This window comes from Oncorhynchus nerka, linkage group LG27, assembly GCF_034236695.1.
Source record: "Oncorhynchus nerka isolate Pitt River linkage group LG27, Oner_Uvic_2.0, whole genome shotgun sequence".
NCBI lineage: Eukaryota > Metazoa > Chordata > Actinopteri > Salmoniformes > Salmonidae > Oncorhynchus > Oncorhynchus nerka.
The window spans coordinates 105047838-105071837 of record NC_088422.1 but is presented as its reverse complement, the minus strand read 5'-3'; the positions used below and the strand labels follow the sequence as shown (position 1 = coordinate 105071837).

The 24000-nt window shown below is 48.9% G+C and overlaps 1 protein-coding gene across 1 annotated transcript in view; it reads left to right on the top strand.

The window, feature by feature from the left end:
* LOC135565162 (palmitoyltransferase ZDHHC1-like) overlaps positions 1-13651 on the top strand; it is a 61600-nt gene extending 47949 nt beyond the window's left edge. The window contains exons 5-7 of the mRNA XM_065011222.1: positions 4883-4991; positions 5977-6079; positions 12113-13651. Of these exons, the coding sequence (XP_064867294.1) occupies positions 4883-4991; positions 5977-6079; positions 12113-12687 (787 nt within the window). The 3' untranslated portion in view covers positions 12688-13651. The remainder of the gene's footprint in view (positions 1-4882; positions 4992-5976; positions 6080-12112) is intronic.
* Positions 13652-24000: the final 10349 nt, after the last annotated feature.

Here is a 24000-nt window from a genome sequence, read left to right as displayed (position 1 = left end):
GTTTTAACTAAGGCACAGTGAGAGGTGACTGTTGTAGTGGGTGTTGTAACTAAGGCACAGTGAGAGGTGACTGTTGTAACTAAGGCACAGTGAGAGGTGACTGTTGTAGTGGGTGTTTTAACTAAGGCACAGTGAGAGGTGACTGCTGTAGTGGGTGTTGTAACAGTGAGAGGTGACTGTTGTAGTGGGTGTTGTAACTAAGGCACAGTGTCAGGTGACTGTTGTAGTGGGTGTTGTAACTAAGGCGAGGTGAGAGGTGACTGTTGTAGTGGGTGTTGTAACTAAGGCACAGTGAGAGGTGACTGTTGTAGTGGGTGTTGTAACTAAGGCACAGTGAGAGGTGACTGTTGTAGTGTGGGTGTTGTAACTAAGGCACAGTGAGAGGTGACTGTTGTAGTGGGTGTTGTAACTAAGGCACAGTGAGAGGTGACTGTTGTAACTAAGGCACAGTGAGAGGTGACTGTTGTAACTAAGGCACAGTGAGAGGTGACTGTTGTAGTGGGTGTTTTAACTAAGGCACAGTGAGAGGTGACTGCTGTAGTGGGTGTTGTAACAGTGAGAGGTGACTGTTGTAGTGGGTGTTGTAACTAAGGCACAGTGTCAGGTGACTGTTGTAGTGGGTGTTGTAACTAAGGCGAGGTGAGAGGTGACTGTTGTAGTGGGTGTTGTAACTAAGGCACAGTGAGAGGTGACTGTTGTAGTGGGTGTTGTAACTAAGGCACAGTGAGAGGTGACTGTTGTAGTGGGTGTTGTAACTAAGGCACAGTGAGAGGTGACTGTTGTAGTGGGTGTTTTAACTAAGGCACAGTGAGAGGTGACTGTTGTAGTGGGTGTTGTAACTAAGGCACAGTGAGAGGTGACTGTTGTAGTGGGTGTTGTAACTAAGGCACAGTGAGAGGTGACTGTTGTAGTGGGTGTTGTAACTAAGGCACAGTGAGAGGTGACTGTTGTAACTAAGGCACCGTGTCAGGTGACTGTTGTAGTGGGTGTTGTAACTAAGGCACAGTGAGAGGTGACTGTTGTAGTGGGTCTTGTAACTAAGGCACAGTGAGAGGTGACTGTTGTAGTGGGTGTTGTAACTAAGGCACAGTGAGAGGTGACTGTTGTAGTGGGTGTTGTAACTAAGGCACAGTGAGAGGTGACTGTTATAGTGGGTGTTGTAACTAAGGCACAGTGAGAGGTGACTTGTAGTGGGTGTTATAACTAAGGCACAGTGAGAGGTGACTGTTGTAGTGGGTGTTGCAACTAAGGCACAGTGAGAGGTGACTGTTGTAACTAAGGCACAGTGAGAGGTGACTGTTGTAGTGGGTGTTGTAACTAAAGCACAGTGAGAGGTGACTGTTGTAGTGGGTGTTGTAACTAAGGCACAGTGAGAGGTGACTGTAGTAGTGGGTGTTGTAACTAAGGCACAGTGAGAGGTGACTGTTGTAGTGGGTGTTGTAACTAAGGCACAGTGAGAGGTGACTGTTGTAGTGGGTGTTGTAACTAAGGCACAGTGAGAGGTGACTGTTGTAGTGGGTGTTGTAACTAAGGCACAGTGAGTGACTGTTGTAGTGGGTGTTGTAACTAAGGCACAGTGAGAGGTGACTGTTGTAGTGGGTGTTGTAACTAAGGCACAGTGAGAGGTGACTGTTGTAGTGGGTGTTGTAACTAAGGCACAGTGAGAGGTGACTGTTGTAGTGGGTGTTGTAACTAAGGCACAGTGTCAGGTGACTGTTGTAGTGGGTGTTGTAACTAAGGCGAGGTGAGAGGTGACTGTTGTAGTGGGGGTTGTAACTAAGGCACAGTGAGAGGTGACTGTTGTAGTGGGTGTTGTAACTAAGGCACAGTGAGAGGTGACTGTTGTAGTGTGGGTGTTGTAACTAAGGCACAGTGAGAGGTGACTGTTGTAGTGGGTGTTGTAACTAAGGCACAGTGAGAGGTGACTGTTGTAACTAAGGCACAGTGAGAGGTGACTGTTGTAACTAAGGCACAGTGAGAGGTGACTGTTGTAGTGGGTGTTTTAACTAAGGCACAGTGAGAGGTGACTGCTGTAGTGGGTGTTGTAACAGTGAGAGGTGACTGTTGTAGTGGGTGTTGTAACTAAGGCACAGTGTCAGGTGACTGTTGTAGTGGGTGTTGTAACTAAGGCGAGGTGGAGGTGACTGTTGTAGTGGGTGTTGTAACTAAGGCACAGTGAGAGGTGACTGTTGTAGTGGGTGTTGTAACTAAGGCACAGTGAGAGGTGACTGTTGTAGTGGGTGTTGTAACTAAGGCACAGTGAGAGGTGACTGTTGTAGTGGGTGTTTTAACTAAGGCACAGTGAGAGGTGACTGTTGTAGTGGGTGTTGTAACTAAGGCACAGTGAGAGGTGACTGTTGTAGTGGGTGTTGTAACTAAGGCACAGTGAGAGGTGACTGTTGTAGTGGGTGTTGTAACTAAGGCACAGTGAGAGGTGACTGTTGTAACTAAGGCACCGTGTCAGGTGACTGTTGTAGTGGGTGTTGTAACTAAGGCACAGTGAGAGGTGACTGTTGTAGTGGGTCTTGTAACTAAGGCACAGTGAGAGGTGACTGTTGTAGTGGGTGTTGTAACTAAGGCACAGTGAGAGGTGACTGTTGTAGTGGGTGTTGTAACTAAGGCACAGTGAGAGGTGACTGTTATAGTGGGTGTTGTAACTAAGGCACAGTGAGAGGTGACTTGTAGTGGGTGTTATAACTAAGGCACAGTGAGAGGTGACTGTTGTAGTGGGTGTTGCAACTAAGGCACAGTGAGAGGTGACTGTTGTAACTAAGGCACAGTGAGAGGTGACTGTTGTAGTGGGTGTTGTAACTAAAGCACAGTGAGAGGTGACTGTTGTAGTGGGTGTTGTAACTAAGGCACAGTGAGAGGTGACTGTAGTAGTGGGTGTTGTAACTAAGGCACAGTGAGAGGTGACTGTTGTAGTGGGTGTTGTAACTAAGGCACAGTGAGAGGTGACTGTTGTAGTGGGTGTTGTAACTAAGGCACAGTGAGAGGTGACTGTTGTAGTGGGTGTTGTAACTAAGGCACAGTGAGAGGTGACTGTTGTAGTGGGTGTTGTAACTAAGGCACAGTGAGAGGTGACTGTTGTAGTGGGTGTTGTAACTAAGGCACAGTGTCAGGTGACTGTTGTAGTGGGTGTTGTAACTAAGGCACAGTGGTGACTGTTGTAGTGGGTGTTGTAACTAAGGCACAGTGAGAGGTGACTGTTGTAGTGGGTGTTGTAACTAAGGCACAGTGAGAGGTGACTGTTGTAGTGTGGGTGTTGTAACTAAGGCACAGTGAGAGGTGACTGTTGTAGTGGGTGTTGTAACTAAGGCACAGTGAGAGGTGACTGTTGTAACTAAGGCACAGTGTGACTGTTGTAACTAAGGCACAGTGAGAGGTGACTGTTGTAGTGGGTGTTTTAACTAAGGCACAGTGAGAGGTGACTGTTGTAGTGGGTGTTGTAACAGTGAGAGGTGACTGTTGTAGTGGGTGTTGTAACTAAGGCACAGTGTCAGGTGACTGTTGTAGTGGGTGTTGTAACTAAGGCGCAGGTGAGAGGTGACTGTTGTAGTGGGGTGTTGTAACTAAGGCACAGGAGAGGTGACTGTTGTAGTGGGTGTTGTAACTAAGGCACAGTGAGAGGTGACTGTTGTAGTGGGTGTTGTAACTAAGGCACAGTGAGAGGTGACTGTTGTAGTGGGTGTTTTAACTAAGGCACAGTGAGAGGTGACTGTTGTAGTGGGTGTTGTAACTAAGGCACAGTGAGAGGTGACTGTTGTAGTGGGTGTTATAACTAAGGCACAGTGAGAGGTGACTGTTGTAGTGGGTGTTGTAACTAAGGCACAGTGAGAGGTGACTGTTGTAACTAAGGCACCGGTGGTGACTGTTGTAGTGGGTGTTGTAACTAAGGCACAGTGAGAGGTGACTGTAGTAGTGGGTCTTGTAACTAAGGCACAGTGAGAGGTGACTGTTGTAGTGGGTGTTGTAACTAAGGCACAGTGAGAGGTGACTGTTGTAGTGGGTGTTGTAACTAAGGCACAGTGAGAGGTGACTGTTATAGTGGGTGTTGTAACTAAGGCACAGTGAGAGGTGACTTGTAGTGGGTGTTATAACTAAGGCACAGTGAGAGGTGACTGTTGTAGTGGGTGTTGCAACTAAGGCACAGTGAGAGGTGACTGTTGTAACTAAGGCACAGTGAGAGGTGACTGTTGTAGTGGGTGTTGTAACTAAAGCACAGTGAGAGGTGACTGTTGTAGTGGGTGTTGTAACTAAGGCACAGTGAGAGGTGACTGTAAGTGGGTGTTGTAACTAAGGCACAGTGAGAGGTGACTGTTGTAGTGGGTGTTGTAACTAAGGCACAGTGAGAGGTGACTGTTGTAGTGGGTGTTGTAACTAAGGCACAGTGAGAGGTGACTGCTGTAGTGGGTGTTGTAACTAAGGTGAGGTGACTGTTGTAGTGGGTGTTGTAACTAAGGCACAGTGAGAGGTGACTGTTGTAGTGGGTGTTGTAACTAAGGTGAGGTGACTGTTGTAGTGTGGGTGTTGTAACTACGGCACAGTGAGAGGTGACTGTTGTAGTGGGTGTTGTAACTAAGGCACAGTGAGAGGTGACTGTTGTAGTGGGTGTTGTAACTAAGGCACAGTGAGAGGTGACTGTTGTAGTGGGTGTTGTAACTAAGGCACAGTGAGAGGTGACTGTTGTAGTGGGTGTTGTAACTAAGGCACAGTGAGAGGTGACTGTTGTAGTGGGTGTTGTAACTAAGGCACAGTGAGAGATGACTGTTGTAGTGGGTGTTGTAACTAAGGTGAGGTGACTGTTGTAGTGGGTGTTGTAACTAAGGTGAGGTGACTGTTGTAGTGGATGTTGTAACTTCCTGTCTGTGTTGCGGGTCAGGTACTATGGCAACGGCAGAGTTCATAGTTCATCCAGCAGGATGGTCGAAGAGGAGCAGTTACCCACCGTCTCTACTGAGCACAGAGCTGCACCACGGAAACACATCCAGGTACACACACACACACACACACACACACACACACACACACCGTCTCTACTGAGCACAGAGCTGCACCACGGAAACGCATCCAGGTACACACACACACACACACACACACCGTCTCTACTGAGCACAGAGCTGCACCACGACAACACATCCAGGTACACACACACACACACACACACACACACACGCACACACACACACACACCGTCTCTACTGAGCACAGAGCTGCACCACGGAAACGCATCCAGGTACACACACACACACACACCGTCTCTACTGAGCACAGAGCTGCACCACGGAAACACATCCAGGTACACACACACACACACACACACACACACACACACACACCCACCGTCTCTACTGAGCACAGAGCTGCACCACGAAAACACATCCAGGTACACACACACACACACACACACACACACACACACACACCGTCTCTACTGAGCATAGAGCTGCACCACGACAACACATCCAGGTACACACACACACACACACACACACACACACACACACACACACACACACACACACACACACACTGTGTGAGAGAACACATAAACAAGGGTAAGAAATGAAGGCAATCATGGAAACAAAGCTATAACCAACATCCTTCATTCTGACCTTCATGTGAACCATGTGTGTGTTGAATGATGCTTCCTGGTCTCTGACCATCATGTGAACCATGTGTGTGTTGAATGAAGCTTCCTGGTCTCTGACCTTCATGTGTGTGTTGAAAGATGCTTCCTGGTCTCTGACCTTCATGTGTGTGTTGAAAGATGCTTCCTGGTCTCTGACCTTCATGTGAAACATGTGTGTGTTGAATGATGCTTCCTGGTCTCTGACCTTCATGTGAACCATGTGTGTGTTGAATGATGCTTCCTGGTCTCTGACCTTCATGTGTGTGTTGAAAGATGCTTCCTGGTCTCTGACCTTCATGTGAACCATGTGTGTGTTGAATGATGCTTCCTGGTCTCCTTTGCAGAAGAAAAAGAGGAAAGTCCACAAAGTGCCAGCGGAGGTGATCAACGACCGTTCCACTGAGACCAGCAGCAACAGAGACCCAGCCTTCAACACTACAGAACCTGGTGAGACCACACACACAAAGCCCCGGCCTTCAACACTACAGAACCTGGTGAGACCACACACACAAAGCCCTGGCCTTCAACACTACAGAACCTGGTGAGACCACACACACAAAGCCCGGCCTTCAACACTACAGAACCTGGTGAGACCACACACACAAAGCCCCAGCCTTCAACACTACAGAACCTGGTGAGACCACACACACAAAGCCCCAGCCTTCAACACTACAGAACCACACACACACAAAGCCCCACCTTCAACACTACAGAACCTGGTGAGACCACACACACAAAGCCCTGGCCTTCAACACTACAGAACCTGGTGAGACCACACACACAAAGCCCGGCCTTCAACACTACAGAACCTGGTGAGACCACACACACAAAGCCCCAGCCTTCAACACTACAGAACCTGGTGAGACCACACACACAAAGCCCCGGCCTTCAACACCACAGAACCTGGTGAGACCACACACACAAAGCCCTGGCCTTCAACACTACAGAACCACACACACACAAAGCCCTGGCCTTCAACACTACAGAACCACACACACAAAGCCCCGGCCTTCAACACTACAGAACCACACACACACAAAGCCCCGGCCTTCAACACTACAGAACCTGGTGAGACCACACACACAAAGCCCTGGCCTTCAACACTACAGAACCTGGTGAGACCACACACACAAAGCCCCGGCCTTCAACACTACAGAACCACACACACACAAAGCCCCGGCCTTCAACACTACAGAACCACACACACACAAAGCCCCAGCCTTCAACACTACAGAACCTGGTGAGACCACACACACAAAGCCCCGGCCTTCAACACTACAGAACCACACACACACAAAGCCCCAGCCTTCAACACTACAGAACTCTGGTGAGACAACACACACAAAGCCCCGGCCTTCAACACTACAGAACCTGGTGAGACCACACACACAAAGCCCCAGCCTTCAACACTACAGAACCTGGTGAGGCCACACACACAAAGCCCCGGCCTTCAACACTACAGAACCTGGTGAGACCACACACACAAAGCCCCAGCCTTCAACACTACAGAACCTGGTGAGACCACACACACACAGCCCCAGTCTTCAACACTACAGAACCTGGTGAGACCACACACACAAAGCCCCGACCTTCAACACTACAGAACCTGGTGAGACCACACACACAAAGCCCCAGCCTTCAACACTACAGAACCACACACAAAGCCCCAGCCTTCAACACTACAGAACCACACACACAAGCCCCAGCCTTCAACACTACATAACCACACACACAAAGCCCCAGCCATCAACACTACATAACCTGGTCAGACCATACACAGAAAGCCCCAGCCTTCAACACTACAGAACCACACACACAAAGCCCCGGCCTTCAACACTACAGAACCTGGTGAGACCACACACACAAAGCCCTGGCCTTCAACACTACAGAACCACACACACAAAGCCCTGGCCTTCAACACTACAGAACCTGGTGAGACCACACACACAAAGCCCTGGCCTTCAACACTACAGAACCACACACACACAAAGCCCCAGCCTTCAACACTACAGAACCTGGTGAGACCACACACACAAAGCCCCGGCCTTCAACACTACAGAACCTGGTGAGACCACACACAAAGCCCAGGCCTTCAACACTACAGAACCTGGTGAGACCACACACAAAGCCCTGGCCTTCAACACTACAGAACCACACACACAAAGCCCCGGCCTTCAACACTACAGAACCTGGTGAGACCACACACACAAAGCCCCGGCCTTCAACACTACAGAACCTGGTGAGACCACACTCACAAAGCCCCAGCCTTCAACACTACAGAACCTGGTGAGACCACACACACACAGCCCCAGCCTTCAACACTACAGAACCACACACACACAAAGCCCCGGCCTTCAACACTACAGAACCTGGCCCTGGACCACACACACACAGCCCCAGCCTTCAACACTACAGAACCACACACACACAAAGCCCCGGCCTTCAACACTACAGAACCACACACACACAAAGCCCTGGCCTTCAACACTACAGAACCACACACACACAAAGCCCCGGCCTTCAACACTACAGAACCACACACACACAAAGCCCTGGCCTTCAACACTACAGAACCACACACACAAAGCCCCGTCCTTCAACACTACAGAACCGCACACACAAAGCCCCGGCCTTCAACACTACAGAACCACACACACACAAAGCCCCGGCCTTCAACACTACAGAACCACACACACACAAAGCCCCGGCCTTCAACACTACAGAACCACACACTCTTTCGGTTTTACTATCCTTGTGAGGACCTAAAATAGATTTCCATTCAAAATCCTATTTTCCCTGACCTCTAACCCTAAACCTAACCATAACCCATAACCGTAAACCTAACCATAACCCTTAAGGCTAACCTCTAACCGTAAACCTAGACATAACCCATAACCCTAACACTAACCCATAACCCATACCTCTAACCGTAAACCATAAGTAAAACCGTAAACCTAGACATAACCCATAACACTAACCCATAACCCATACCTCTAACCGTAAACCATAAGCCTAAACCTAGACATAACCCATAACCCTAACACTAACCCATAACCCATACTAACCGTAAACCATAAGCCTAACCTCTAACCGTAAACCTAGACATAACCCATAACCCTAACACTAACCCATAACCCATACCTCTAACCGTAAACCATAAGCCTAACCTCTAACCGTAAACCTAGACATAACCCATAACACTAACCCATAACCCATACCTCTAACCGTAAACCATAAGCCTAACCTCTAACCGTAAACCTAACCTCTAATCTCTAACCCTAATCTCTAACCTTACCCCCCCTAACCTTAACCCCCTAAGGTCGATGTCCGTGCCCCCGCAGAAATCTAGTTAGCATAATAAAAAATAATCAAACATTAGTCAGTCCTTTGCTACTTGACATGCTGATATAGCATTAGTCCTCTGCTACTTGACATGCTGATATAACATTCGTCCCCTGCTACTTGACATGCTGATATAGCATTAGTCCTCTGCTACTTGACATGCTGATATAACATTCGTCCCCTGCTACTTGACATGCTGATATAACATTAGTCCTCTGCTACTTGACATGTTGATATAACATTAGTCAGTCCGCTGCTACTTGACATGCTGATACAACATTAGTCCTCTGCTACTTGACATGTTGATATAACATTAGTCAGTCCGCTGCTACTTGACATGCTGATATAACATTAGTCAGTCCGCTGCTACTTGACATGCTGATACAACATTAGTCCTCTGCTACTTGACATGTTGATATAACATTAGTCAGTCCGCTGCTACTTGACATGCTGATATAGCATTAGTCCTCTGCTACTTGACATGCTGATATAACATTCGTCCCCTGCTACTTGACATGCTGATATAACATTAGTCCTCTGCTACTTGACATGCTGATATAACATTAGTCCTCTGCTACTTGACATGCTGATATAACATTAGTCAGTCCTCTGCTACTTGACATGCTGATACAGCATTAGTCAGTCCTCTGCTACTTGACATGCTGATATAGCATTAGTCCTCTGCTACTTGACATGCTGATATAGCATTAGTCCTCTGCTACTTGACATGCTGATATAACATTAGTCCTCTGCTACTTGACATGCTGATATAGCATTAGTCAGTCCTCTGCTACTTGACATGCTGATATAACATTAGTCCTCTGCTACTTGACATGCTGATACAGCATTAGTCAGTCCTCTGCTACTTGACATGCTGATATAACATTAGTCCGCTGCTACTTGACATGCTGATATAACATTAGTCCTCTGCTACTTGACATGCTGATACAGCATTAGTCAGTCCTCTGCTACTTGACATGCTGATATAACATTCGTCCTCTGCTACTTGACATGCTGATATAACATTAGTCAGTCCTCTGCTACTTGACATGCTGATATAGCATTAGTCCTCTGCTACTTGACATGCTGATATAACATTAGTCCTCTGCTACTTGACATGCTGATATAGCATTAGTCCTCTGCTACTTGACATGCTGATATAACATTAGTCCTCTGCTACTTGACATGCTGATACAGCATTAGTCCTCTGCTACTTGACATGCTGATATAACATTAGTCCTCTGCTACTTGACATGCTGATATAGCATTAGTCCTCTGCTACTTGACATGCTGATATAACATTAGTCCTCTGCTACTTGACATGCTGATATAGCATTAGTCCTCTGCTACTTGACATGTTGATATAACATTAGTCCTCTGCTACTTCACATGCTGATATAGCATTAGTCCTCTGCTACTTGACATGCTGATATAACATTAGTCCTCCTACTTGACATGCTGATATAGCATTAGTCCTCCTACTTGACATGCTGATATAGCATTAGTCCTCCTCTACTTGACATGCTGATATAACATTAGTCAGTCCTCTGCTACTTGACATGTTGATATAGCATTAGTCAGTCCTCTTCTACTTGACATGCTGATATAGCATTAGTCAGTCCTCTGCTACTTGACATGCTGATATAACATTAGTCAGTCCTCTGCTACTTGACATGCTGATATAGCATTAGTCACTCCTCAGCTACTTGACATGTTGATATAGCATTAGTCCGCTGCTACTTGACATGCTGATATAGCATTAGTCCGCTGCTACTTGACATGCTGATATAACATTAGTCAGTCCTCTGCTACTTGACATGCTGATATAGCATTAGTCCTCCTACTTGACATGCTGATACAACATTAGTCCTCTGCTACTTGACATGCTGATATAGCATTAGTCACTCCTCAGCTACTTGACATGTTGATATAGCATTAGTCCGCTGCTACTTGACATGCTGATATAGCATTAGTCCGTCTCTACTTGACATGCTGATATAGCATTAGTCCTCTGCTACTTGACATGCTGATATAACATTAGTCAGTCCTCTGCTACTTGACATGCTGATATAGCATTAGTCACTCCTCAGCTACTTGACATGCTGATATAGCATTAGTCACATCCTGATATAGCATTAGCTACTTGACATGCTGATATAGCATTAGTCCTCTGCTACTTGACATGCTGATATAGCATTAGTCCTCTGCTACTTGACATGCTGATACAGCATTAGTCAGTCCTCTGCTACTTGACATGCTGATACAGCATTAGTCAGTCCTCTGCTACTTGACATGCTGATACAGCATTAGTCAGTCCTCTACTTGACATGTTGATATAGCATTAGTCCTCTTCTACTTGACATGCTGATATAGCATTAGTCAGTCCTCTGCTACTTGACATGCTGATACAACATTAGTCAGTCCTCTGCTACTTGTAGTGACATGAGTGTATCTGTTGGTAAACACAACGCCTGTGTTAAAAAGCTTTAGAACGTGTTATAAGCATGTATGAGCATTTATAATGTCTTATAACACTGGCTTCATATGTCGTCTCTCTCTCTCAATGTATAGAATTGTCAACAGTCTGAAGTGGTCTGTTATTTAGTCATTCTAAGACATTATAACGAGGTCATACTACAGAACTAGAAGGAATAGAACAGGCTTCCTCTTTCAAGTCAATGATGTCATAATGGACAGCCATTTTTAGTGTACCCACAAATCGCCATGGTGAGAGGTTGGAGACCTGTTCTATTGATTCTATTTCTATGCTCATGTATATTGAGTAGCAGCTCTGTGATGTGAATGTCTGTCCCTTTCCTGGCCTCCTCTGTTGTCCTCTCTTCTCCTCTCTGTCTCTCTCTTCTCCTCTGCTGTCCTCCTCCTCTCCTCTTCCTCCTACCTCTCTGTCCTCCTCCTCTCCTTCTCTCTCTGTCCTCCTCTCCTCTGCTCCTCCTCCTCTCTTCTCCTCTCTGTCCTCCTCTCTTCTCCTCTGCTGTCCTCCTCCTCTCCCCTCTCTTCTCCTCTGCTGTCCTCCTCCTCTCCTCTGTCCACCTCCTCTCCTCTCTCTCCTCTGTCTTCCTCTTCTCCTCTGCTGTCCTCCTCCTCGCCTCTCTGTCCTCCTCCTGTCCTGTTCTCCAGTAGACTCCTGCAGTGTAACTCCAGTCCCCACGTCCGTGTCCCACCTGTCCAGCTCCCTGAGCCAGCACCTCTCCTTCCCCCTGCGGGCCTCCCAGCCCCCCACTATCTCCCTACATCCTGGTCTCCAACCTGACCCCGTGCTGCCCGCCGGGCCCCCTGCTGAGTATCACTCTGACTCTGCAGAGTCCCTGGAGGAGATCCCCGTGGCGTTGGCACGACTGGGCACCTCCGCCGCGGCAGGACCGTCTACGGGTAGGACTGCAGCGTCTGGGTCGTCTTCTCAACGCTCTCTACTGCTGCCTGCAGCCCGACCCCATCCCTCGCCCCAGCCCCGGACCAAGAGGAAGTCCTCCGCACACAGCAGCAGGACAGGGGGAGGGGGGGAGCAGAGGTTTGAGATGGCCGCCCAGCCTCCTACGGTCTACGTCAGTAGGAGTAGTGGACAGCCGGGGGGAGGAGCCCAGCACCGGGACAACAAACACAGCAGCAGACAGGCCAGTAGGAGAGGCCTGGAGCAGCCTGGTCCTGGGTCCAGCTCCAACCATAGCTCCAGGGCAGGCACCCCAATGGCGTAGACTAGCTCCCCCAGGATGGACCACTGCACCCTGGGCCCCAGGATGGACCACTGCACCCTGGGCCCCAGGATGGACCACTGCATCCTGGGCCCCAGGATGGACCACTGCATCCTGGGCTGGAGGGCTGGCTGGCTGTCTGACTGGTTGGCTGCCTGACTGGCTGGTTGGCTGGCTGACTAGCTGGCTGGCTGACTAGCTGGCTGTGTAACTGGCTGGCTGGCTGGCTGACTAGCTGGCTGGCTGGCTGACTGACTAGCTGGTTATGTAGCTGGCTGTCTGTCTGACTGTCACGTTGTTACCTTGATGACTAGGATACACTGCTTTTGATAGAGAGAAACAATCCCTGATGTAGCGTTGTGTCGATACAACCTATGAAACTAAATAACTCAGCAGAACAGAATGGACTGTCTGTCTGTCTGACTGTCTGACTGACTGACTCTCTGACTGACTGTCTGTCTGTCTGACTGACTGTCTGTTCTGCCTGGAAGAGCCTTGATACCACAGTCTCCACTATGATTACATCCCCAATGGCACCCTGTTCCCTATATAGTGCACTACTTTAGACCAGGACCCAATGGCACCCTGTTCCCTATATAGTGCACTACTTTAGACCAGGACCCAATGGCACCCTGTTCCCTATATAGTACACTACTTTAGACCAGGGCCCAATGGCACCCTGTTCCCTATATAGTGCACTACTTTAGACCAGGACCCAATGGCACCCTGTTCCCTATATAGTGCACTACTTTATACCAGGACCCAAGCACCCTGTTCCCTATATAGTGCACTACTTAAGACCAGGACCCAATGGCACCCTGTTCCCTATATAGTGCACTACTTTATACCAGGACCCAAGCACCCTGTTCCCTATATAGTGCACTACTTTAGACCAGAGCCCTTAGCTCATAGGGTTCCATTTGTAATGCGTCCTATATGATTAAAATCCCCACAACACTAAATGTTACCTGTGTTCACGTCTTCAGGTTAATATCCTTTATCATAAAACACGCAGCTTTTAGTATGATTCTACTTGTTGTTATTTCTTCCTGTTGAAGCGTCTTTCTGAATGAAGAATCCCAGGTGATTTGTACAGGAAGCAAGAAACCTTAACGTTCTGCCTTCCCAGGTGATTTGTACAGGAAGGAAGAAACCTTAACGTTCTGCCTTCCCAGGTGAAGAAACCTTAACGTTCTGCCTTCCCAGGTGATAAGTACAGGAAGGAAGTAACCTTAACGTTCTGCCTTCCCAGGAAGGAAGTGATTTGTACAGGAAGGAAGTAACCTTAACGTTCTGCCTTCCCAGGTGAAGTAACCTTAACGTTCTGCCTTCCCAGGTGAAGTAACCTTAACGTTCTGCCTTCCCAGGTGAAGTAACCTTAACGTTCTGCCTTCCCAGGTGAAGTAACCTTAACGTTCTGCCTTCCCAGGTGAAGAAACCTTAACGTTCTGCCTTCCCAGGTGAAGAAACCTTAACGTTCTGCCTTCCCAGGTGAAGTAACCTTAACGTTCTGCCTTCCCAGGTGAAGAAACCTTAACGTTCTGCCTTCCCAGGTGAAGAAACCTTAACGTTCTGCCTTCCCAGGTGAAGAAACCTTAACGTTCTGCCTTCCCAGGTGAAGAAACCTTAACGTTCTGCCTTCCCAGGTGAAGTAACCTTAACGTTCTGCCTTCCCAGGTGAAGAAACCTTAACGTTCTGCCTTCCCAGGTGAAGAAACCTTAACGTTCTGCCTTCCCAGGTGCCTTCCCAGGTGAAGAAACCTTAACGTTCTGCCTTCCCAGGTGAAGAAACCTTAACGTTCTGCCTTCCCAGGTGAAGAAACCTTAACGTTCTGCCTTCCCAGGTGAAGTAACCTTAACGTTCTGCCTTCCCAGGTGAAGAAACCTTAACGTTCTGCCTTCCCAGGTGATTTGTACAGGAAGCAAGAAACCTTAACGTTCTGCCTTCCCAGGTGAAAGAAACCTTAACGTTCTGCCTTCCCAGGTGAAGAAACCTTAACGTTCTGCCTTCCCAGGTGAAGAAGGAAGTAACCTTACGTTCTGCCTTCCCAGGTGACGTTCTGCCTTCCCAGGTGAAGTAACCTTAACGTTCTGCCTTCCCAGGTGAAGAAACCTTAACGTTCTGCCTTCCCAGGTGAAGAAACCTTAACGTTCTGCCTTCCCAGGTGAAGAAACCTTAACGTTCTGCCTTCCCAGGTGAAGAAACCTTAACGTTCTGCCTTCCCAGGTGAAGTAACCTTAACGTTCTGCCTTCCCAGGTGAAGAAACCTTAACGTTCTGCCTTCCCAGGTGAAGAAACCTTAACGTTCTGCCTTCCCAGGTGACACTTTGCCTTCCCAAACCTTAATGTTCTGCCTTCCCAGGTGAACTAATGTTCTGCCTTCCCAGGTGAAGAAACCTTAATGTTCTGCCTTCCCAGGTGAAGAAACCTTAATGTTCTGCCTTCCCAGGTGAAGTAACTAACGTTCTGCCTTAGGTGAAGAAACCTTAACGTTCTGCCTTCCCAGGTGAAGAAACTTAATGTTCTGCCTTCCCAGGTGAAGTAACCTTAACGTTCTGCCTTCCCAGGTAAGAAACCTTATTCTGCCTTCCCAGGTGAAGTAACCTTAACGTTCTGTTACCTTTCAGGTGAAGAAACCAGGTGAAGAAACCTTATTTGCCTTCCCAGTGATTTGTACAGGAAGGAATGTGTTTGCCTTCCTTTTAGTTCTGCCTTCCCAGGTGAAGAAACCTTAACGTTCTGCCTTCCCAGGTGAAGTAAGGAAACGTTCTGTCCCGTTGAAGAAACTGTTCTGCCTTCCCAGGTGAAGTCCTTAACGTTCTGCCTTCCCAGGTGACTGTTCTGCCTCCCAGGTGAAGGAAGGAAGTAACCTTTAACGTTCTGCCTTCCCAGGTGAAGTAACCTGAACGTTCTGCCTTCCCAGGTGACCGTAACCTTAACGTTCTGTTCCCAGGTGAAGAAACCTTAACGTTCTGCCTTCCCAGGTGACCTTAACGTTCTGCCTTCCCAGGTGAAGAAACCTTAACGTTCTGCCTTCCCAGGTGAAGAAACCTTAACGTTCTGCCTTCCCAGGTGAAGTCTGAACTGTTCTGCCTTCCCAGGTGAAGAAACCTTAACGTTCTGCCTTCCCAGGTGAAGAAACCTTAACGTTCTGTCTTCCCAGTGAAGAAACCTTAACGACTGCCTTCCCAGGTGGTGACCGCGTTCTGCCTTCCCAGGTGACCTTAACGTTCTGCCTTCCCAGGTGAAGAAACTGTTCTGCCTTCCCAGGTGAAGAAACCTTAACGTTCTGCCTTCCCAGGTGAAGAAACCTTACGTTCTGCCTTCCCAGGTGAAGAAACCTTAACGTTCTGCCTTCCCAGGTGAAGTGACCTTAACGTTCTGCCTTCCCAGGTGAAGAAACTGTCTGCCTTCCCAGGTGAAGAAACCTTAGTTTGCCTTCCCAGGTGAAGAAACCTTACGTTCTGCCTTCCCAGGTGAAGAAACCTTAACGTTCTGCCTTCCCAGGTGAAGAAACCTTAACGTTCTGCCTTCCCAGGTGAAGTAACCTTAACGTTCTGCCTTCCCAGGTGAAGAAACCTGTCTGCCTTCCCAGGTGAAGAAACCTGTCTGCCTTCCCAGGTGACTGCTGCCTTCCCAGGTGAAGAAACCTTAACGTTCTGCCTTCCCAGGTGAAGTCCTGTCTGTTCTGTCTGAACTGCCTTCCCAGGTGAAGACCTTAACGTTCTGTCTGAAGAAACTGTTCTGCCTTCCCAGGTCTGACTGAAACTAATGGTGACTGTCTGTCCAGGTGAAAGAGCCTTCGCGTTCTGCCTTCCAGGTGTTAACCCCTTCCCAGGTGAAGAACCTTAACTGTCCAGATGACTGCTATGGTGACTAATGTTACCTGTTAACTAATGTTACCTGTCTAATGACCTGTTAACTAATGGTTAACTAATGTTACCTGTTTAATTGTTAACTAATGCCTTACCCATCTGACCTGTTAACTGTCTGTTACCTGTCTGTTAACTAATGTTACTGTTAACTAATGTTACTGTTAACTAATGGTGACCATTAACTAATGTTACCTGTTAACTAATGTCTGTTACCTGTCTGTTACCTGCTAATGTGACCTGTTCACCTTTTTCTGGAAACACCATTTATCTGTTGGTGTGTTTTCTATCTTTTAGTTTGTTTATTGGCTTACCCATCTGACTGTCTGACTGTCTGTCTGACTGCTGCTATGGTGACCGCCTGTCTGTCTGACTGCTATGGTGACCATCTGTCTGTCTGTGCTGACTGTCTGTCTGACTGCTATGGTGACTGTCTGTCTGTCTGACTGACTGCTATGGTGACCGTCTGTCTGACTGTCTGTCTGACTGTCTGTCTGACTGCTGACTGGTCTGTCTGTCTGACTGCTATGGTGTTTGTGTCTGTCTGACCCATGGTGACTGTCTGTCTGTCTGACTGCTATGGTGACCGCCTGTCTGTCTGACTGCTATGGTGACCGTCTGTCTGTCTGTCTGTCTGACTGCTATGGTGACTGCCTGCTGTCTGTCTGACTGCTATGGTGACCTGACTGTCTGTCTGCCTGTCTGTCTGTCTGACTGCTATGGTGACCGTCTGTCTGTCTGTCTGACTGCTATGGTGACCATCTGTCTGTCTGTCTGACTGCTATGGTGACCGTCTGTCTGTCTGACTGTCTGTCTGACTGCTATGGTGACTGTCTGTCTGTCTGTCTGACTGCTATGGTGACCGTCTGTCTGTCTGTCTGACTGTCTGTCTGTCTGGTGACTGTCTGTCTGACTGCTATGGTGACTGTCTGTCTGACTGACTGTCTGTCTGACCATGGTGACTGTCTGTCTGTCTGACTGCTATGGTGACTGTCTGTCTGTCTGACTGCTATGGTGACTAATCTGTCTGTCTGACTGCTATGGTGACCATCTGTCTGTCTGCCTGTCTGTCTGACTGCTATGGTGACTACCTGTCTGTCTGACTGCTATGGTGACTGTCTGTCTGTCTGACTGACTGCTATGGTGACCATCTGTCTGTCTGATGACTGCTATGGTGACCTGTTAACTGTCTGTCTGTCTGACTGCTATGGTGACTGTCTGTCTGTCTGACTGCTATGGTGTCTGTCTGTCTGACTGCTATGGTGACTGTCTGTCTGTCTGACTGCTATGGTGACCGTCTGTCTGTCTGACTGCTATGGTGACCTGTCTGTCCTGACTGCTATGGTGACCGCCTCCATGACTGTCTGTCTGACTGCTATGGTGACTGTCTGTCTGTCTGACTGACTGCTATGGTGACCGTCTGTCTGTCTGTCTGACTGTCTGTCTGACTGCTATGGTGACTGTCTGTCTGACTGCTATGGTGTCTGTCTGTCTGACTGACTGTCTGTCTGACTGCTATGGTGACTGTCTGTCTGTCTGACTGCTATGGTGACCGTCTGTCTGTCTGACTGCTATGGTGACCGTCTGTCTGCCTGTCTGTCTGCTATGGTGACCATCTGTCTGTCTGCCTGCCTGTCTGTCTGACTGCTATGGTGACCGTCTGTCTGTCTGTCTGACTGCTATGGTGACCATCTGTCTGTCTGTCTGACTGCTATGGTGACCATCTGTCTGTCTGACTGACTGCTATGGTGACCGTCTGTCTGTCTGTCTGACTGCTATGGTGACCATCTGTCTGTCTGACTGTCTGTCTGTCTGTCTGACTGTCTGTCTGACTGCTATGGTGACTGTCTGTCTGTCTGACTGCTATGGTGACCATCTGTCTGTCTGTCTGACTGCTATGGTGACTGTCTGTCTGTGCTGTCTGTCTGTCTGACTGACTGCTGCCTGACTGTCTGTCTGTCTGACTGCTATGGTGACTGTCTGTCTGTCTGACTGACTGCTATGGTGACCATTTGTCTGTCTGTCTGACTGCTATGGTGACTGTCTGACTGCTATGGTGACTGTCTGTCTGTCTGACTGCTATGGTGACTGTCTGTCTGACTGTCTGACTGACTGCTATGGTGACCGTCTGTCTGTCTGACTGCTATGGTGACTGTCTGTCTGTCTGACTGCTATGGTGACTGTCTGTCTGTCTGACTGTCTGTCTGTCTGTCTGACTGCTATGGTGACTGTCTGTCTGTCTGACTGCTATGGTGACCGTCTGTCTGACTGTCTGTCTGACTGCTATGGTGTCTGTCTGACTGTCTGTCTGTCTGACTGACTGCTATGGTGACTGTCTGTCTGTCTGTCTGACTGCTATGGTGACTGTCTGTCTGTCTGTCTGACTGCTATGGTGACTGTCTGTCTTACTGCTATCTGACTGTCTGTCTGTCTGTCTGTCTGTCTGTCTGACTGCTGGTGACTGTCTGTCTGTCTGACTGACTGCTGGTGACCATCTGTCTGTCTGTCTGTCTGACTGCTATGGTGACTGTCTGTCTGTCTGACTGCTATGGTGTCTGTCTGTCTGACTGCTATGGTGACCGTCTGTCTGCCTGTCTGACTGCTATGGTGACCATGTCTGTCTGTCCTGTCTGACTGCTATGGTGACCGTCTGTCTGTCTGTTGACTGCTATGGTGACCATCTGTCTGTCTGTCTGACTGTCCATCTGTCTGTCTGACTGACTGCTATGGTGACCATCTGTCTGTCTGTCTATGGTGACCATCTGTCTGCTGATGGTGACCGACTGTCTGTCTGACTGACTGTCTGTCTGTCTGACTGCTATGGTGACTGTCTGACTGTCTGTCTGACTGCTATGGTGACCGTCTGTCTGTCTGACTGCTATGGTGACCGTCTGTCTGACTGTCTGTCTGACTGCTATGGTGACTGTCTGTCTGTCTGACTGCTATGGTGACTGTCTGTCTGTCTGACTGACTGCTATGGTGACCGTCTGTCTGTCTGTCTGACTGTCTGTCTGACTGCTATGGTGACTGTCTGACTGCTATGGTGTCTGTCTGTCTGACTGCTATGGTGACTGTCTGTCTGTCTGACTGCTATGGTGACCGTCTGTCTGTCTGACTGCTATGGTGACCGTCTGCCTGTCTGTCTGCTATGGTGACCATCTGTCTGTCTGTCTGCCTGTCTGTCTGACTGCTATGGTGACCGTCTGTCTGTCTGTCTGACTGCTATGGTGACCATCTGTCTGTCTGTCTGACTGCTATGGTGACCATCTGTCTGTCTGACTGACTGCTATGGTGACCGTCTGTCTGTCTGTCTGACTGCTATGGTGACCATCTGTCTGACTGCTATGGTGACTGTCTGTCTGTCTGTCTGTCTGACTGTCTGTCTGACTGCTATGGTGACTGACTGTCTGTCTGTCTGACTGCTATGGTGACCATCTGTCTGTCTGTCTGTCTGACTGCTATGGTGACTGTCTGTCTGTCTGACTGCTATGGTGACTGTCTGTCTGTCTGACTGCTATGGTGACCGTCTGTCTGTCTGACTGACTGCTATGGTGACTGTCTGTCTGTCTGTCTGACTGCTATGGTGACCGTCTGTCTGTCTGACTGACTGCTATGGTGACCATTTGTCTGTCTGTCTGACTGCTATGGTGACTGTCTGTCTGACTGCTATGGTGACTGTCTGTCTGTCTGACTGCTATGGTGTCTGTCTGACTGTCTGTCTGTCTGACTGCTATGGTGACCGTCTGTCTGTCTGTCTGACTGCTATGGTGACTGTTATGGTGACTGTCTGTCTGACTGCTATGGTGACCGTCCGTCTGTCTGTCTGACTGTCTGTCTGACTGCTATGGTGACTGTCTGTCTGTCTGACTGACTGCTATGGTGACCGTCTGTCTGTCTGTCTGACTGCTATGGTGACTCTGTCTGTCTGACTGTCTGTCTGACTGCTATGGTGTCTGTCTGTCTGACTGACTGTCTGTCTGACTGCTATGGTGACTGTCTGTCTGTCTGACTGCTATGGTGACCGTCTGTCTGTCTGACTGCTATGGTGACCGTCTGTCTGCCTGTCTGTCTGCTATGGTGACCATCTGTCTGTCTGCCTGCCTGTCTGTCTGACTGCTATGGTGACTGTCTGTCTGTCTGACTGCTATGGTGACCATCTGTCTGTCTGTCTGACTGCTATGGTGACCATCTGTCTGTCTGACTGACTGCTATGGTGACCGTCTGTCTGTCTGTCTGACTGCTATGGTGACCATCTGTCTGTCTGACTGTCTGTCTGTCTGTCTGACTGTCTGTCTGACTGCTATGGTGACTGTCTGTCTGTCTGACTGCTATGGTGACCATCTGTCTGTCTGTCTGACTGCTATGGTGACTGTCTGTCTGTCTGACTGCTATGGTGACTGTCTGTCTGTCTGACTGCTATGGTGACCGTCTGTCTGACTGTCTGTCTGACTGCTATGGTGACTGTCTGTCTGTCTGACTGCTATGGTGACTGTCTGTCTGTCTGACTGACTGCTATGGTGACCGTCTGTCTGTCTGTCTGACTGTCTGTCTGACTGCTATGGTGACTGTCTGTCTGTCTGACTGCTATGGTGTCTGTCTGTCTGACTGCTATGGTGACTGTCTGTCTGTCTGACTGCTATGGTGACCGTCTGTCTGTCTGACTGCTATGGTGTCCGTCTGCCTGTCTGTCTGCTATGGTGACCATCTGTCTGTCTGACTGACTGCTATGGTGACCGTCTGTCTGTCTGACTGCTATGGTGACCATCTGTCTGTCTGTCTGTCTGTCTGACTGCTATGGTGACCGTCTGTCTGACTGACTGTCTGTCTGTCTGACTGCTATGGTGACTGTCTGACTGTCTGTCTGACTGCTATGGTGACCGTCTGTCTGTCTGTCTGACTGCTATGGTGACCATCTGTCTGTCTGTCTGCTGCTATGGTGACCGTCTGTCTGACTGTCTGTCTGTCTGGTGACTGTCTGTCTGTCTGACTGCTATGGTGACTGTCTGTCTGTCTGACTGACTGCTATGGTGACCGTCTGTCTGTCTGTCTGACTGTCTGTCTGACTGCTATGGTGACTGTCTGTCTGACTGCTATGGTGTCTGTCTGTCTGACTGCTATGGTGACTGTCTGTCTGTCTGACTGCTATGGTGACCGTCTGTCTGTCTGACTGCTATGGTGACCGTCTGTCTGCCTGTCTGTCTGCTATGGTGACCATCTGTCTGTCTGTCTGCCTGTCTGTCTGACTGCTATGGTGACCATTTGTCTGTCTGTCTGACTGCTATGGTGACCATCTGTCTGTCTGACTGCTATGGTGACTGTCTGTCTGTCTGACTGCTATGGTGTCTGTCTGACTGTCTGTCTGTCTGACTGCTATGGTGACTGTCTGTCTGTCTGACTGCTATGGTGTCTGTCTGTCTGACTGACTGTCTGTCTGACTGCTATGGTGACTGTCTGTCTGTCTGACTGCTATGGTGACCGTCTGTCTGCCTGTCTGACTGCTATGGTGACCGTCTGTCTGCCTATCTGACTGCTATGGTGACCGCCTGCCTGTCTGTCTGACTGCTATGGTGACCGTCTGTCTGTCTGTCTGACTGCTATGGTGACCATCTGTCTGTCTGTCTGACTGCTATGGTGACCATCTGTCTGTCTGACTGACTGCTATGGTGACCGTCTGTCTGTCTGTCTGACTGCTATGGTGACCGTCTGTCTGTCTGACTGTCTGTCTGACTGCTATGGTGACTGTCTGTCTGTCTGACTGTCTGTCTGACTGCTATGGTGACTGTCTGTCTGTCTGACTGCTATGGTGACCATCTGTCTGTCTGTCTGACTGCTATGGTGACTGTCTGTCTGTCTGACTGCTATGGTGACTGTCTGTCTGTCTGACTGCTATGGTGACCGTCTGTCTGACTGTCTGTCTGACTGCTATGGTGACTGTCTGTCTGTCTGACTGCTATGGTGACTGTCTGTCTGTCTGACTGACTGCTATGGTGACCGTCTGTCTGACTGTCTGTCTGACTGCTATGGTGACTGTCTGTCTGTCTGACTGCTATGGTGTCTGTCTGTCTGACTGCTATGGTGACCGTCTGTCTGTCTGACTGACTGCTATGGTGACCATTTGTCTGTCTGTCTGACTGCTATGGTGACTGTCTGTCTGACTGCTATGGTGACTGTCTGTCTGTCTGACTGCTATGGTGTCTGTCTGTCTGACTGACTGTCTGTCTGACTGCTATGGTGACCGTCTGTCTGTCTGTCTGACTGTCTGTCTGACTGCTATGGTGACTGTCTGTCTGTCTGACTGCTATGGTGTCTGTCTGTCTGACTGACTGTCTGTCTGACTGCTATGGTGACTGTCTGTCTGTCTGACTGCTATGGTGACCGTCTGTCTGCCTGTCTGACTGCTATGGTGACCGCCTGCCTGTCTGTCTGACTGCTATGGTGACCGTCTGTCTGTCTGACTGCTATGGTGACCATCTGTCTGTCTGTCTGACTGCTATGGTGACCATCTGTCTGTCTGACTGACTGCTATGGTGACCGTCTGTCTGTCTGTCTGACTGCTATGGTGACCATCTGTCTGTCTGTCTGACTGTCTGTGTGACTGCTATGGTGACTGTCTGTCTGTCTGTCTGACTGTCTGTCTGACTGCTATGGTGACCGTCTGTCTGTCTGACTGCTATGGTGACGTCTGTCTGTCTATCTGACTGCTATGGTGACCATCTGTCTGTCTGTCTGACTGCTATGGTGACCATCTGTCTGTCTGTCTGACTGCTATGGTGACCATCTGTCTGTCTGTCTGACTGCTATGGTGACCATCTGTCTGTCTGTCTGACTGCTATGGTGACCGTCTGTCTGTCTGACTGTCTCTGTCTGACTGCTATGGTGACCATCTGTCTGTCTGTCTGCTATGGTGACCATCTGTCTGTCTGTCTGACTGCTATGGTGACTGTCTGTCTGACTGCTATGGTGACTGTCTGTCTGACTGCTATGGTGACCATCTGTCTGTCTGTCTGCTATGGTGACCGTCTGTCTGTCTGTCTGACTGCTATGGTGACTGTCTGTCTGACTGCTATGGTGACCATCTGTCTGTCTGTCTGCTATGGTGACCATCTGTCTGTCTGTCTGTCTGACTACTATGGTGACTGTCTGTCTGACTGCTATGGTGACCATCTGTCTGTCTGTCTGCTATGGTGACCATCTGTCTGTCTGTCTGTCTGACTGCTATGGTGACCGTCTGTCTGTCTGTCTGCTATGGTGACCATCTGTCTGTCTGTCTGTCTGTCTGCTATGGTGACCGTCTGTCTGTCTGTCTGCTATGGTGACCGTCTGTCTGTCTGACTGCTATGGTGACCGTCTGTCTGTCTGACTGCTATGGTGACCGTCTGTCTGTCTGTCTGCTATGGTGACCGTCTGTCTGTCTGCCTGCTATGGTGACCGTCTGTCTGTCTG